Source organism: Diaporthe citri (assembly GCF_014595645.1).
Source record: "Diaporthe citri strain NFHF-8-4 chromosome Unknown scaffold_1, whole genome shotgun sequence".
NCBI lineage: Eukaryota > Fungi > Ascomycota > Sordariomycetes > Diaporthales > Diaporthaceae > Diaporthe > Diaporthe citri.
In genome coordinates this window covers 8,312,754-8,327,917 of record NW_025064846.1, presented here as the reverse complement: position 1 = coordinate 8,327,917, position 15,164 = coordinate 8,312,754, and the positions used below count along the sequence as shown (strand labels likewise).

Below are 15,164 nucleotides of genomic sequence, written 5' to 3'. Positions count from 1 at the left end.
TGACGACTGCCTTGCTAGAGATACTCCCCGGCATTTTACGTGTCGCGCTTTCCAACTCTGGCGCATGAGGGCGTGCTACAATGTATCACATGCGATGATGTCTCGTATCCAAGGAGGCATCAGGAGCACCGCCCATCATCGATGTCGCCCGGCATTCATCGCAGCTCTATGTGTATTTCAGGGCAGCAGTGGTCATTGGTTGAACGAGAGCTCTGATGAAGGTCCCTAGAGCCTTCAGTCCTCTACAGTCTTCGCGACGCTTCAAGCACGACTTTCCTCTATCCCATCCTGACGCGGCCGCGGAAGCGACTGTCGAATTGTTCCGTGGAGCTGGTGCTCGCTTTCATCATCACGAGCCCCGGCCAACAAGACCCAAGGACTTCCTGATAATCAGCGTTCCATTACGAGAAGACGAGGACCACGCTCCAACTGCCATGATGACATCCGCGACTCTCGTCGTGCCTTTTCCTTTTTATGGCTCAGGGCAGACACGCGATGACAGCTCTACACCTGCCTACGGAAGGACGAGAGGCAATGTCGTCAGAAGGGGAGAGAGCCCTTATGATATTCAAATTACGATACTGCTCAATACTACTACCAGTACTACTAAGAACAGATACTCCCATCTTCATCTGCCTGCTCGCCTGAAGCTCTCATCTCCTACTTCCCACCTCCCACCTTCCAGCACCCAGCGCCCAGCACCCAGCTCCCAGCGCCCAGCGCCCAGCGCCCAGCACCCAGCTCTCGTCCCTTCGCTTCACACTGGGCACCGCCCTCCCAGCTTCGATCACATTCCAGACGCGACATGTGGGTCCCTTCTGCCAGAGACGCATGTGAAAATCAGTCTGTTTACGTGGACGCCGTGAATCGTGGTCTGATTTCTGCCCAGACTATGCCGGTTACGAATGTCGTTTGCCGATTCTGCCAGAGTCATCAGGTACCCTCCTGGTGCCCTCTCCAGGCTGCAAGACACCAGACAACCGGCCGCAAATCTCCTCTCCAGAATATGCCGCGACAACGACAGGAAAGAGAAAAATCGGGACTACCTGCCGTATTTTTTGCGGGGTGCAGCATCGTGGTTCCGCTGCAGGATCACAGGAATGGCGATCCGGCCCACAAGTCTCATCTGCCAAGTCGGCAAGTCTCCCGAGCACATCAGGCAAGGTGCCGAGATGTACGGCCCGAGCGCCACATGCATTTCGGGCAAGGTTCCAGAATGCTGTGGGCCCAGACAAGCACCCTGATGGCCCTGCAGGTGGTGGGCGCTGATTCGCTGCTGAGGCGCGTGCCGCCAGATCAGTCTTCCCTTTCCTTCCCAAGTCAAAAGGCGACCTTGGCATCCCCCGGATTCTCCCTTCCCTCCTTCTCCTTCTCCACAACGAATGCAACATCCGCAGACCCATCCACCAACTTCACTTCTCATCGTCGCGCTTGCGCTCTTCTCTTGCTTGCATTCGGCTCTTTGCTATCAATTGGCTCGTCCAGTTCAATCAATCAATCAAATCATCAACCATTTCATCACGCACCCACCAAATCCACACTCAGTCACGACTGCCAAACATGGCTCCTGACACGCGTGCTGACCGCGAGACGCGTCACAACGCGACCGAGCCTGCCACATCCGCAGGTTCTCACGACACCGTCGGCCGCACCACAACTTCCTTTGGTCCTCCCAAGGAGGTCACCGTCGCCTCCGTCTGGTCTGACATCTCCCGCATGTCCTACATCTCACCTGCTAATGTCGGGTTTGACCCCACTGCCGCGGTCGCGCCTTACGAGCGCCCCATGGCACCCACCCCAGGTCCAGGTTTCTCCTTCCCCTGGCCCAGGTTTCTCACCCTCCCCGCGCATCGCACCCGCGCCAGTCAACTCCAGAGTCCTGCTCTCCGACCTCCTGCCCTCAGATCCGCCTTCCAGCTGCGACTTCGGCACACCAAAGAACTTCGCTCACACCCCAGTCTTCGGTCCATCGCCGCCATTCGTGCCAAAGACACGTGGCCGCGCAGCCTTTCAGGCGCGTTGCGAGACCGCCTCGCCTTCCAGCGACACCTGGAGCCGCTTCCTCAGGGACTTTACCACCCCTGATCTCTGCGAGCAAAGTGCACCCGAGGAAGATGCACCGCCTATGGCACCTACCACTAACTCGCCTATCACACACGAGCCCACCACCATTGAGCAGGCCTATGCCAGTGAGCCCGCCACCACTGAGCAAGTCCACATCAGCGGGACCGCCACCACTGAGCAGGCTTACGCCAGCGACCCCGCCACCACTGAGCAAGTCCACATCAGCGGGTCCGCCACCACTGAGCAGGCTTACGCCAGCGACCCCGCCACCACCGAGCAGGCTCACGCCAGCGACCCTGCCATCATTGAGCAGGCGCACGTCGACGCCTTTACCAATTGGTCGCTTTACGCCGTCCCCGGTAACCTTTTGGCCGACTTCGTCTCTGGCATTCTGAAGTTCAGCCAGCTCGACAAGGACGGAAACCCAGTCTTCGTGAAGGACAATGATACCGACACTTCATCCCACCAGCAGTCATCCAACAGCCACAAGGATGTCAATGCTGTTCATATTCCCCAGGAGGAAACCCGAATTTTCGTCTCCATGGACCAGCTCCGCAAGGAAATCGCCGAGCTGCAGGAGCACGACGAGGCCATGGAGCGTGAGGCGGACAAGGCACACCAGGAGAAAGCTAGGCTCGAACTCCAGCTGCAGGAAGTCCGAGGCACCTGCCGCAAGGCCTCGTCGGACAGTGCTATTGGCTCTGATTCCGACGATGATATTCGCAGGCGCACCCAGGCAGAGAGTAAGTTCATCCCCCGTGACGCATCAACACAGGCTAACCTTCCTTCACAGAGCTCAAGCGCATGCAGAAGCGACTCGACGAGGCTAACACTCTCGCCAACTCGCAACACGTCCACATCGACGCCCTCACAGCCGAGCGTGATGAGCTAATTAAGGAATGCCATCTCGCACACGAGCACAAGAAGGTTCTGAGCGAGCAGAACCAGGATCTGATCCAGCAGATCCAGGCTGTCAGCAAGGAGAACCAAGACATGAAGTCCCAGATCCAGGAGGCGGGTCACTACTTCATCAGTATTGAGAATGAGGTCAAGCAACTCAAGAGCGAGAATGGCCGTCTGCGCCAGCAAGTTGGCCAGCTTTATCAGCAGAACGACTCCCTGCGCAAGACGCGCAAGTCTCATTCGGATCAAATTAAGAATTTGCAAACCGAGCTTGAGGCCACCCGTGGCCAACTTGGAGATACGATCAAGGACAACCAGCTCCTTCACGACGACAACACACAGGTCCAGGCTCAATCGGAGATGATAGAGAACCTGAAGGCCGAGCTTGAGGAAACTCGTGGTCAGCTCGGCGAGGCCACCAAAGACATTAAGATCCTTGTGCGCAAGAACAAAGAGGTCAAGGCTCAATCAGAGATGATAGAGAACCTGGAGGCCGAGCTTGAGGAAACTCGTGGTCAGCTTGGCGAGGCCACCAAAGACATTAAGATTCTTGTGCGCAAGAACAAAGAGATCAAGGCTCAATCGGAGCACGTGGACAACCTGACGACCAAGCTTGAGGTCACCTATGGTCAGCTTGACGAAGCTAGCAAGGACATCGAGGCCCTTGAGCGTGCAAACGAAGAGATCAAGGCCCAGCGCGATAAGATCGAGGGCTCTTACGAATCTCTGCAGCACGAATACACCGTCATTCATCGCAAGCTGCGCGACAATGAGTCAACGGTCGGTTCGGTCTCCAGCACGGGCAGCCGGGGTCCCACCCGTCGACCTCGTCCGATCCAGATCATTCGCACTGCGGCACCTACTGCGGCACCCACCACACGCGTTGCACCCACCACACGCGCTGCACCCACCACACGCGCTGCACCCACCACACGCGCTGCACCCACCACACGCGCTGCACCCACCACACGCGCTGCACCCACCGCACGCGCTGCACCCGCCGCACCCACCACACGTGCCTCCAGTGTCGCGTCCAGTCAGGGCTCCGACAATGAGGATAACACGATTCGGCCAGCATACGATCTATTTGAAAACATGCGCGTCTTGATCTCGACCAGCGAGAGCGAGTTGGCGGAACTGCAGGCTAGCCGCACAGCCGTAACCGAAGAGTGCAATGGAATGCACAAAGGCTACGACCGCCACATCTGGGAGAAACTTGAGAAGAGGAGGACCGCATTGGACAAGGCGATCTGTGCCAAGAACGACATCATTTATCACCAGTACGACCTCTTGGAGGGTATCAGGAGGATTAGAAGGGCTTGAATTCAAAGGTTTAGAGGCGTTGATGGAAGGCACTTACGTCACTATTGTTATGGTTGGTCTTTGCTACGGCTGTTATGGTTTTCACAGGATATACCCGCATTGCATCGGCGTCGCGTATTTTTAGGTCAGACAGCATAGCTTAGGCGGCAGCATCTCGAATGTTTCACTGTTCCACTGTTCAAGTGTTCCAGTTGCCCAATTGCCTGTGACTAGCCGGTGTCCCCTGGTAGATTATCCTATGGCTGGGTATCCCACTGTCTATGCCGAGTTATCCCATGGGAGATTATCCCATAGTCTGTGGCTGGTTATCCCACAGCTGATTCTCCCTGTGTGTGAAAGAGAGTGTGTGGTGGCGTGTGAGCTGTGCCGGATAATTCGTCTCTCCTCACCTTTGCCTCGGCCAGAGGTCATATCTGCAGGGGAGTGGATGCTCCTGTACCTCCATGTATCCTCTGAGGTGGGACTGCGATGCATGGGTCCACTTCGGCCAGACCTCTCTGGGCCACTCCGCATCTTCGCACTACATTTCTTGTCCTATGCCTATTCGCTCCCTCTTTCTCCCTCTTTCTCCCTCTTCCCCTCTTGTGATTCCTCGGAGTCTCACAACTGTGCTCTGCCTCAGATCTCCTTCTCAGCGGAAACAGACGAAAGCATCGAGAGCCAAGTCATCAAAACACGTCGAATGCACTGCTCTCCAGAATGCGGGTCACGCGGCTTCTTGCGGTCGCCCTAGGCGTCGCTCTGCACGCGGTCGCACGTAATTTTGAGATTGACATGCATGCTATTCCCCTTGCAGGTGTCTTCGGCGTGCTTGAGCTGGTCTACTTTTACATCACCATCAAAATCCCGGGTGCTACAGTGTACGATGCCATCTTCACGGTATATACGCAGACGGCTTGCTTAACGATAGGCTTTCTAGCCTCGATGCTTTTGTATCGAGGCCTCTTCCATCGGCTGAGGAGGTTCCCTGGCCCGGCGGCTGCTAGGCTCACCAAGTTCTATGCGGTCTGGAAGTCTTCCCTGGCGAGGCAATATCACCTGGAGCTAGGAGCCATGCAGGCAAAATACGGTGACGTGGTTCGGACGGGGCCCAGGGAGCTCACCATCTTCCGCGGTGAAGCTATCGCGCCGCTCGCAGCTTGCCGCAAGTCAACCTTGTACCAGATTGAGGATTGGGACAACGACCGCCTCGGACTCATAGAGACGCGAGACATCGAAGACCATCGGCGGCGCCGACGGCCCTGGGACACGGCACTGAGCACCAAATCGCTTGCCAAGTACGATGAAGCCATGCAGAGGACCGTTGGGCACTGTCTGGATGGACTTGCTTCACCAGAGACGGAAGACGATGCCATTGACATGACAAGATGGGTCTCACTGTTCGCGTGGGATGTAATGGGAAATGTTGGCTTTGGGAAGGACTTTGGCCAAGTGTCGAGCGGTGGGTCGGAACACTGGGCTGTGAAGGCGATGAAAGTGCAGGCGAAGTTTGTGGCTTATGTCAAACCGGTCCCATGGGTCATGAATGCGGCGTCCAACATACCTTACGCAGACGGAGCAGTAAGGCCGTTCCGGGACTACTGCAGCAGTCTGGTGGATGAGAGGATCAGCACCGAGCCGGATGACAAGGAGATGCCGTCCAACATTGTGTCTTGGATACTCCGCGAGTACAGGAAGAAGACGCCGCATGCACCCAAGACAAGGAATGCGCTGAATTCAGACGCCCGAACCATTGCTACGGCTGGCGCGTGAGTTTTATTCCGATATCTCACTCGAGGGGTAGGACACCTAGGTACTGTACATCAGTCACTGCTGACACGCAGTTGCTTCAGCGACACCACTTCGAACACGCTCACCAGCGCGCTGTTCTACCTGGCCCGCAACCCGAGCTTCTACACACGCCTACAGTCCGAGGTGTCCCAGGTCTTTCCAGACGGTCCGGAGACATTCAGCTACCATGTGCTGTCCAAGAACCTCTCTGCTATCCCAATGCTCGATGCGATCATCAACGAGACACTGCGCCTCAGACCAGCCGTGCCCTCGGGAAACCCTCGGGTCACACCTCCGGAGGGGCTGACCATCCCTCTTGTTGACAAGAATGGCAAGACCGAGGACCTCTTCATACCCGGAGACGTTGATGTCTACGTGCCGCCATATTGGGTACACCGCGACCCACACTATTTCCCTGATCCCGAGGCTTTCCTCCCCGACCGCTGGCTTGGTGTGACGGCCGACAAACTGGCGACCGAGGGGTCTGGCACTCGAGGCACAACGGAGCAGGGCAAGAGCTACACGATTGGGCCCGGGGAGATGGAAATGTTCTTCCCGTTTCAGGTGGGGCAGTTTGCCTGCCCGGGGAAAAACCTGGCCATGTGGGAGATGAGGAGCTTCCTCACGAGGCTGGCCCTGAGGTTCGACTTCGACTTCGCTGGACCGAGTGCGAAGGATGCGGGCGCAGCGTTTGAACACGGAATGAGGGACACCTTCGTCATCACGCTTGAACCATTGTGGATGCGCTTCAAGGAGAGAGCATAGAGAACTGCAGCGGAGGAGACAAGGATGAGAAGTGCTTTGGGAAAGGGGGTCTTTCTCGTCTTCATTCTTCTGCGGACGACGGTCATGCCAGATTGACCCAAGATGGCGGTGGTAGTCATGGAAAGCATATCCAAGGAGAGCGACTCGGTGCAGTGTGCACAAGTGAATTGGTTGTTCATACTATCCATGTCTTCGCTGCCAAGAGCCACTCCAAAAGCACCTCAGACTTCCCAGTGACTCGCAGGCTTGTTTGTTGTATGTGCTCACCAGACTGCACATGCAGACCTTGTCTTGACCCTTGGGGTTTTGCTGAATATGTGTGTGTCTGTGTCTGTGTCTGTGAAAGTGATGACGGACCCGACATGTCTTCCCTGAGCACATGCAACCGCATGGAAGTCTTGATTCGTCTGTTTGAGTCCATGTGATTTTGTACTGTAGAAGCTGCTTCGACTTTATGGCCCCCACCTAGTCTGACTGGGATGTGCTCTACAGCGGAGCTGTGGAAGAAGCACCACCAGGAATTTGTTAGTGCACCGCGGCTCACAAGCTTCAGCCTTCCTCGCTGCTAGTGACTTCGCACATCACTTCTTCCTCCCATTCTCCAAGCCCTCCATCCCTCCGCCGACCCAACCAACACACTCACCAATTCGAATATTTGACCTCGAACTCGAACTCCACCAGACCTCCCGCACGCAAGCAAGGCAAGGCAGGGAAGCAATCATGGCCGACGTGGAGATGGATGTCGACGAGCCCGGCTCGCCCCAGCCCGCCCAGGCAAAGGTCGACGACATGGTGACGCACTCCAAGGCCACCGCCGTGCGCTCCATAGAGGGCTGGATCATCGTCGTGACAAACCTGCACGAGGAGGTGGACGAGGAGACAATCCACGACACCTTTGGCGAGTACGGCGAGATCAAGAACCTGCACCTCAACCTCGACCGCCGGAGCGGCTACGTCAAGGTACGGTGCCCTCTATTTCCTCTCAATTGCGTGTATAGCAAACAGGAGGGCTGACCAGTGACCGACACCTTTCGCGTGTACCAACAGGGCTACGCGCTGATCGAATACCCCACGCTCGCCGAGGCCCGCGCCGCCATCGACGGCGCCCACCAGACCAAGCTGCTCGACCAGACCATCCAGGTCGACTTCGCCTTCGTGCGGCCCCCTCCCAACGCCGGCGGCAAGAACAACCGCGGCGGCGCGGGCGGGCGCGTCGGAGGAGGCGGAGGCGGGGGAGGGCGGCGCAACCGCAGCCGGAGTAGGAGCCCCGGGGCAGGACGGGACCGGGACCGCGACGCGAGGGACGACAAGGACGACATCTAGGGGAAGAGGCGTTCGAGCGGCTTCCACATCGCCCCGGGGGAGCCCAGCAGCCGTGGAAGCGATGCTGGCTGGCTGTAGGCGGCTGGCTGTAGGGTGTGGCAAAGGCTCAGTGGCGGGAAAAAAACACGGCATAGGTTTGGGACTCGGGCTTCTGAGGCTCGAGGTGGGCATCCTGCCCATCAGCCGGCGCCTATCATGATACCAAGCAAACCCAGAAATCAAAGAGAAGCCGATGTGTCGTCCGGCTCTCAGGAGTCATGGTGACCAAGACATGTCGGCGCGCATCCCTGAGCAAGGACCGGTAAGTTTTAGCCTGTCCCATTCCCCCACCCCCCACGCTCTCGAGAGTACATGTAGCTGACCTGTAAGACTCTTAGTCCTCCGAGCTGTTCTATGTTCCTACAAATTTCAAGGCGAGCCGTGGAAACTTGCCTTGGGCATGTGTCTCGTGAAAGGGACAGACCGTCTCAGAAGACGCGCAAACATAAGATGGCACTTGCGAGCTTAATTAGAAATGACCATGTCCCCCTCGCGGTATCGGGTGCAGACCCACTGGCAGCGCAACGGCTCAAGCGTGCTCCGGGAAGCCTTTACAATGCTCTGATTTCTAGGAGTGTCTTCATAAGTATCCAAGGTAGGCACCTAATTAACAATGGCACAATCCAAAAGGTAATGCAGCCTTGCTCTTGTTTCGGAATGCTATGCTTTGCTTTGCTTTGCTTTGCTTTGCTTTGCTTTGCTTTGCTATGCTTGAATGCAAAATCCAAGAGGCAATTGCCGTCAGGGCCACAGAAGGTATATCATGCAATTCTTTGCTTCATACTCATGATGGTCGTAACAGGTTTTGGCCTTTCCTTTCTCGAAAAGTCGTGATCGTCGTCAGGGCCGGCGCTCGTTTCCCCGTCTCTTGTGCTCATCAAAAGTGCGCCTGCCGAACTATAGCCCTTTGTATCTTTAAAGGTTTCCAGCGTCTTTTCAGCATCTTTCCAACCTCCTCCAGCCACAATTATATCGCGGTCCCGGGGGCCGGACCACTCACCACAGGCTGGTGGTCATCACCGGCCTCTCGCCTCTGTCGGCCTGGCTGCGCACTCCCACCTCGCTTGACACTCGTGCCTCTCGCACGACTCAGACTAAAGAATCGCTTGATCGGCCCAGGCTGTTCGTCTCTGCTCTTGCCTCTCCCGCGTTCCGGCATCTCCACCTCATCGCCGTCGCTCGCATCGTACCAGAGCCTGGGCACTAATAGGCGGTACGGAACCGTGATGCCCGCGGGGTCTTTCGCCGAGACCTCCACGTTCAGGCAAATGTCAAGTCCGCCCTCTATGTTGACGTCGAAGGACTTGGCCCTCTTGCGCACCTGCTTGGCAGACAAGCCCGTGGGCGTGCGCTGGAACGGCTTGGGCTGAAAGTGCTCATCATCATCATCATCATCATCATCATCCTGGCCCGGACCCGATATCTTGGTCGTCACCCCGAACGGCCGCTCGACACCTTGCTGCTGCGGCTGCTGCGGCTGACGAGGCTGGTGTTGACTTCCATGACGACGCGAAGCATTCAGTGCCTCGGTCCCAAGGACCCGCGCCGCCTTATTGACCCCAGGTTGGCTTGCACGCGTGTTTTGAGGCGCGCGCGTAGTGAAGTATGAGTCGTCGCCATCTGAGAATTCGTCATAAGAGCCTCCACCCCCCGGGCCGCCGCCTCCCCTAAGACCGATGCTGCCCAGGAATCCGTGGCCTCTGTTCCGCTGGTCATAGGTGTTGTCCTCGTAATCAAAGTCGTATCCCTCGTCGCCCTGATTTCGGTCCCGAGCGACGACTTCGGGATCGCTCTCGCCCCACGTTCCGTTGATGCCGCCATCATCCGGCTGTGAGCGGTTTCGGGACTCGCTTCTGCGACGGAAGATACCGCCGAAGTCCCCACGCGTCAGCGACAGAGTCCTCTTCTTCGTGCCTGGACGCTTGTCCCCGGCGGGCACGTCCGGTGTGGACCGACGACCACGCGAAGACAACGACCTGAAAATTCCAGCCCCGCCTGATCCGGAAATGGGCGGCCGCGAGTCGATTACATCGGCACGGTGGGCAGGCCCACGGTTTTTCTTAGAAAGCCGCCGAGTCACTCCTTGATTGGACAACCCAGTGTCTCGGCGGACTACGGAGTCGGCGGGGGACTCTGCGTCGTACGCATATTCAGGCGGTGTCGATGGCGGAGTTTGCCCTGGGGTGTACTCCCGGATAGAACACCAGTTGCGATGAGGGAGAAGCCTCTTGTTGTTTCTTGGCTTGCCTTCAACCCCATGGGCAAACATCGGGATCATGTCCTCGTCGGTGTCCTTGTCGAGATGGTGCACCTTGTTGCGCTTGTTGAGGACGTCTGCCATCAGGTCTGGCGGCGGTGTATTGACTATAGCGGAAGAGATGACATTTGGCATGTAGCGAAAATCCTTGTGCTTGGCCAGCTCAAGCTTCGGGTTGGAGTAGAACTGCCCGATCGCAGCCAAGTGGACGTCACCGCTGAATAGAAGAAGTCAGTCAAAGTTTACAACCCAAAATGACCGCAAGGGTCGTCGGCATACCCGAGAATCGTAATGCGAACCGATCTGTCCGCGGCAAGGTCCTGCAAGTCCTCTATGATGATCTTGCGCTCATCCTTGTGGTTCTTTGCGGTCCAGTGGTCGTCCAAGTCGTCCAAGACCTCGACGCCACCGTCAAACTTATTGAATACATTACCGAAAAGTCCAGTCTTGCCAAGAGCCTTGATGGGATCCAGCAGACGGGAGGTCAAGCTAGAGAGGGGGTTAGCGGAGAGCACCAGCGGTATTCAAGGGAGGGGCCTACGTACATATTCTCGAGCCACACTAGCCGCGGATAAGCGATTGGCACTCCCAGCAGGACGAGCAGGTGTTCCGTCTTGCCCTTGACGATCTCATTGTAGCAGCGATCCATCAGCTTGTCCCAAGTATCCTCGCGCACAACCTGATCCCGCATCCTCTCAGTCCGACAGTCTACTGCCAATAGCGCAATCTTGGCCCCCAGCCGCAGGAAGACGCTGCGGCTCTGCTCTTGGATATATGGGCCTGGCCTCACACCAATGGCCCAACTTGGCTCCGTCTCCTCGGTCTCGTCGACGATGCTCTGGTGCTGGAAAAGCATATAGTACTTGAACGCAATGTTACCGAGGCCAGAAAACACTGGTGAGCTCATGAAGTGATGTGGGTAACTGCCGAATCCGTCGATGATATCATGATCATCATACATGTTGACCATGGGAATCTGCGAGTTGGCCAGGCCAAACAGACCTTGAGAGAACCACGTGCAATAACGCTCCAGGTAGAATCCCTCAAGCTCATCCTGCATATCCGGGGTAAAAGGCGCATTGTGCTTGTGAAGCGGATTGCGGATCATCAACCAGTCTTGGAAGAGTTCTGTCTTTCTCATCACAGCGTCGCAATACAGCTGATCGCCACCACCGAGCATGACATGAAACGGGCGGCTTTGATGGTTGTTGAGTACATCGCGCCATAGAGGATCTGGTCCGCTGAGGTCATCTGGGGTCACGGAGACCGAGAAGCCGTTGCAGCTGTGGAACATGATGTTCATGGACTGGTTCTTGGCTGGAATCCAGAAGCCGGTGGCAGGGCCGCGGTTAATGCGGTACGCGATTCGCTGCTCCTTGTCCCGCAGCTCGACCTCGACGCTGAAGCGCCAGAAAGTATAGCCACGTTCGGCATGCAGCCGGTACCCGCGCACATCTTTGTACTTGCCCACCTTTTCTCCATCAACGGGTGTTCTCTTCCGGCGGGCTGCGAAGGAGCCTGGCGCGTCGGTCGATCCGTCAGTGGGGGTAACGTCAGGAGGACTGCGTGTCTTCTCGAACAGACCCCGATCAGTCTCATCCTGGGAATGATCCTTGGATTCATCGAGATGGTCGACTGGTCGAACATACAACGTTTCCCCCTTACGGCCTAACTTCGGATGCCCTGCGATTGGATCCACGAACTCAGGCGGGATTTCTCCACGGACTTCGGACGGCGGAGGGGGTAGCAGCTCGATCGGCTGTACAAACAGTCTCAGAGTGGGGGCAATGTCGTAAGACGAATCTTGGTCCTGGGTGACAATCATCACCGTCCCTCTCCAGAACTCCCTTTCGACATCTGGGCCACTGCGAGCTGATCGGCTTGAGACGCGCTCTGTTCGTATTCCACAGTACCTCAGTAGCGGGCCGCATTTCAGAAATAGTGGAGGCTTGAATCTTGTTGGGGCTAAAAATTTGGGTACACGGATAACCATCCGCGCCGCTCGGGTTAGCAATGACTTCTCGGGAACTTGTCTTGGGCGGGGCGATGAAAAGCACAGCAAGGAGGTACACAGTGTTGGAGGGGATGTCGGCTCTAGGTCTTCGCTGGAGTCCACCAGAGGCCGTCCGATGGAATACAGACGGCTCTGACGCCTCGCTTTGCGCTTGTCGGTCGTCGCTTGATGACCAAGAAACTCGCGCCCGCGAGGTGCCGCGTCGTCGTAGTAAGCAACCCACGACTGACGGAGTCCATGAGGGCCTGTGTATATTTCTTGAAAGACAGTCGTCGGATCACTAGGAGTGTGCATACCGTTGGTTTCATCGTATTCCCCGTCGAAAGCTTCCGCCTTCCGGGGTCGCGTTGAGATACTGCCTCGCCTTTGTGACGGAGGTGTCTCCCACCACGTCTGGCTCTGATCCACTTTCGGTGTGGTTTCATCGCCCAGATCGAGCATTGTCCCGGATAGGGTCCCGATCGTTCCTTTCTTCCACTCCCCGAGAAATTTTGGTGGATTGTACATGCCATGCCCTGGCTTGTATTCACGGCGGTGAAAGAATTCGCCAAGGCGATGATCGTCATCGAGAGATGCATCATCATCGCTCGCATGGCCATCGTGCTGGTGCCCTTTTGCGATTGCTGCCGCTGTACCTCCGGCAGCAGCAGTCCGGGCCATCGCTCCACTATTGGTTGCTGTTTTTGGTGCCTCATTTTGACGTACGTCATCTGCAAAGGTGATTGACGTGGAATTTCTCCTTTGCCTAGGAGTATTCGTGGCCTTGCCAGGGGTGAATGGTGAATCCGGGTGGTCAATATCATTTCGGCCGGAGGGTCGCCGGGGTTCCACGGCCGTATTCAGGGGTGGAACCTTGGTGCGCACTGACCTTCCGGCCGTTTTACTCGGCGATGTGGATCCGGCTGGTACGGGAGCAGCCGCCAAACCCAGCCCCTCACCTGGAGGTTGGGTCGTCCCACGATGAGGACCGTGTCCTGATTTTTTCTCATTGTCGCCCCGCCGCTGGTAAGCAGCGTCGCTTGGGGGCTCCTTTTTCAACTTGTTGCTCCCGCTCCGAGCCAGCGAGTAGCCGCTCGTCGGCGTGGTCGTGGGAGAATTATTACGGTCGTTGCTATTCGGCAAGTTGATCTCGTCCCGAGCCGCTCGCTCACGGAAGCTCAGGTTCCTTTGCGGCATACCAGTATCTTGCGCGAATCGTGTGACAGGTTTCTTTGGCGCCGCAGTCTTCGCTGCCTGCGATGCATGTCGCTTTGGCATCTCCTTGCCCGCACTTTGAGGCGCAATGCCGGGCTGGACCGGCACTGTATCAGGCAAGACCTGAGGTCTGGCGAGTTCGGGCTCAGCCTCAGCCTCTCCCTCCTTAAAGCGGACCGCGGGTTGCTGCCCAAGATCTCTGCTGTCCCGGGATGCTCGCGTCCGCGCGCGTTGCTCGGCGGCCGCGACTCGCGCTCTCTTTTCCTCCTTGGTGATATTGTCGAGCGTGAGCTCAAGCTTCTGCAGAGGCGATCGGGCGTTGGCCATCATACGGCGGTCCATCTCGTTCCCCAAGGATGATTTTCGGTGCCCATTGACGGGGTCCCTCGTACTGCCATTCCTTGTAGTCGCCGCGCTGTCGCTGCTCACCCGGCGGTTCGAGCTTGAGCCTGCAACTGTGTCGGAGTGCGTTGGTCGGTCTGCCGACGCCGGATGGTAGTAGTCCGGGTCCATGACGCCTGGACTCAGAGGGAGATCGGGCTCTTCGGCAGCAGCCTTGGTGTAGGTGTAAGGTAGCCCGCCGTTCCCATAAGGATGCCTGTAGTTTAAAGAGGACGCCCTAGGCACATCTGGCGCAGGCGGGAGCGCTGATGTACGGGCGTCGGAGTGTGAGTACTCGCGGTCCTCTTCTTTGTTCTTGCTCGCACGTCGGCGGCGCTTCTCCAAGACGTCGGGAGGATACTGGCCCTGTCCGTAGGGGAGCGAAGGAGGCCTGGGAGCCAGAGCATAACCTTGGAAGCTCGATCGTGTGGGGGAGGCGTAGGGGCTCAAGGTAGAGTCGGTCTGGGCGTCGGCGTTGGTGTTGGTGGTCTGGACAGAAGCCCTGTTGGACCTGGACTGTGGCGCTACACCAGGCGCGAGATCCATGGCCTGAGGTTGCAGCGGTCTCGAGGCGTAGTCGTCAGAGGAGCTGCGAGCACCGGGGCGGGCTGGGGCGTTTGGACCGGGAAGGTCACCCCAGTACGGTGCAGGCATTGCACTCTTTTGAGCTGATTGGGCCCTAGCCATGACCAGTGGGCGGCCGTGGGAGGGAGATCAGAAGAAGGAAAAAAAGGATGATCGTAGTACCCGGCGAGCTAGCCGGAACTTATGTGTGTCTAGGTGCCAGTCACGGACAGCTCATGCAGCTGGCCATAGCAGCCAATGCGGCACAGGAAATCCGTTGCGATTAGCGCCGTGGTGAGAGTTGTATGCAGGATATCTGGCCAGCGGTTGCGGCAGGGCGAACGAGCGATGAGTGGCCTGCTACCAGGCGTGCATGTCTGTCCGTAGGGCCGCGTCTTCAGGTGATGCGATCGGGTCGGGGATCCTCAAGCGCGGCCTGTCGCATGGCAGTAGAGATGCAGATGCAGATGGAGACTGAGACTGAGACCAGGCCGACAGACTGGACCGGTCAGGGCCTGAGGGAGTGGTGAAGCTACCCAACAGGGGGAAAACAATCAACATGGGCGG

General features: G+C 57.4%; 2 protein-coding genes across 2 annotated transcripts; one reads left to right on the top strand and one right to left on the bottom strand.

The window, feature by feature from the left end:
- Positions 1-1,560: 1,560 nt before the first annotated feature.
- INS49_002142 (uncharacterized protein) lies at positions 1,561-8,148 on the top strand (the record flags this gene model as incomplete). The annotated part of the gene is made up of 7 exons (XM_043162956.1): positions 1,561-1,829; positions 1,876-2,807; positions 2,858-4,247; positions 4,989-6,038; positions 6,114-6,777; positions 7,507-7,785; positions 7,873-8,148. 7 exons carry the CDS (start codon positions 1,561-1,563, stop codon positions 8,146-8,148), a joined length of 4,860 nt encoding a protein of 1,619 aa, XP_043031462.1.
- Positions 8,149-9,154: 1,006 nt separating this feature from the next.
- Positions 9,155-14,579, bottom strand: INS49_002141 (uncharacterized protein; the record flags this gene model as incomplete). The annotated part of the gene is made up of 4 exons (XM_043162955.1): positions 9,155-10,661; positions 10,724-10,933; positions 10,990-12,337; positions 13,397-14,579. 4 exons carry the CDS (start codon positions 14,577-14,579, stop codon positions 9,155-9,157), a joined length of 4,248 nt encoding a protein of 1,415 aa, XP_043031461.1.
- Positions 14,580-15,164: the final 585 nt, after the last annotated feature.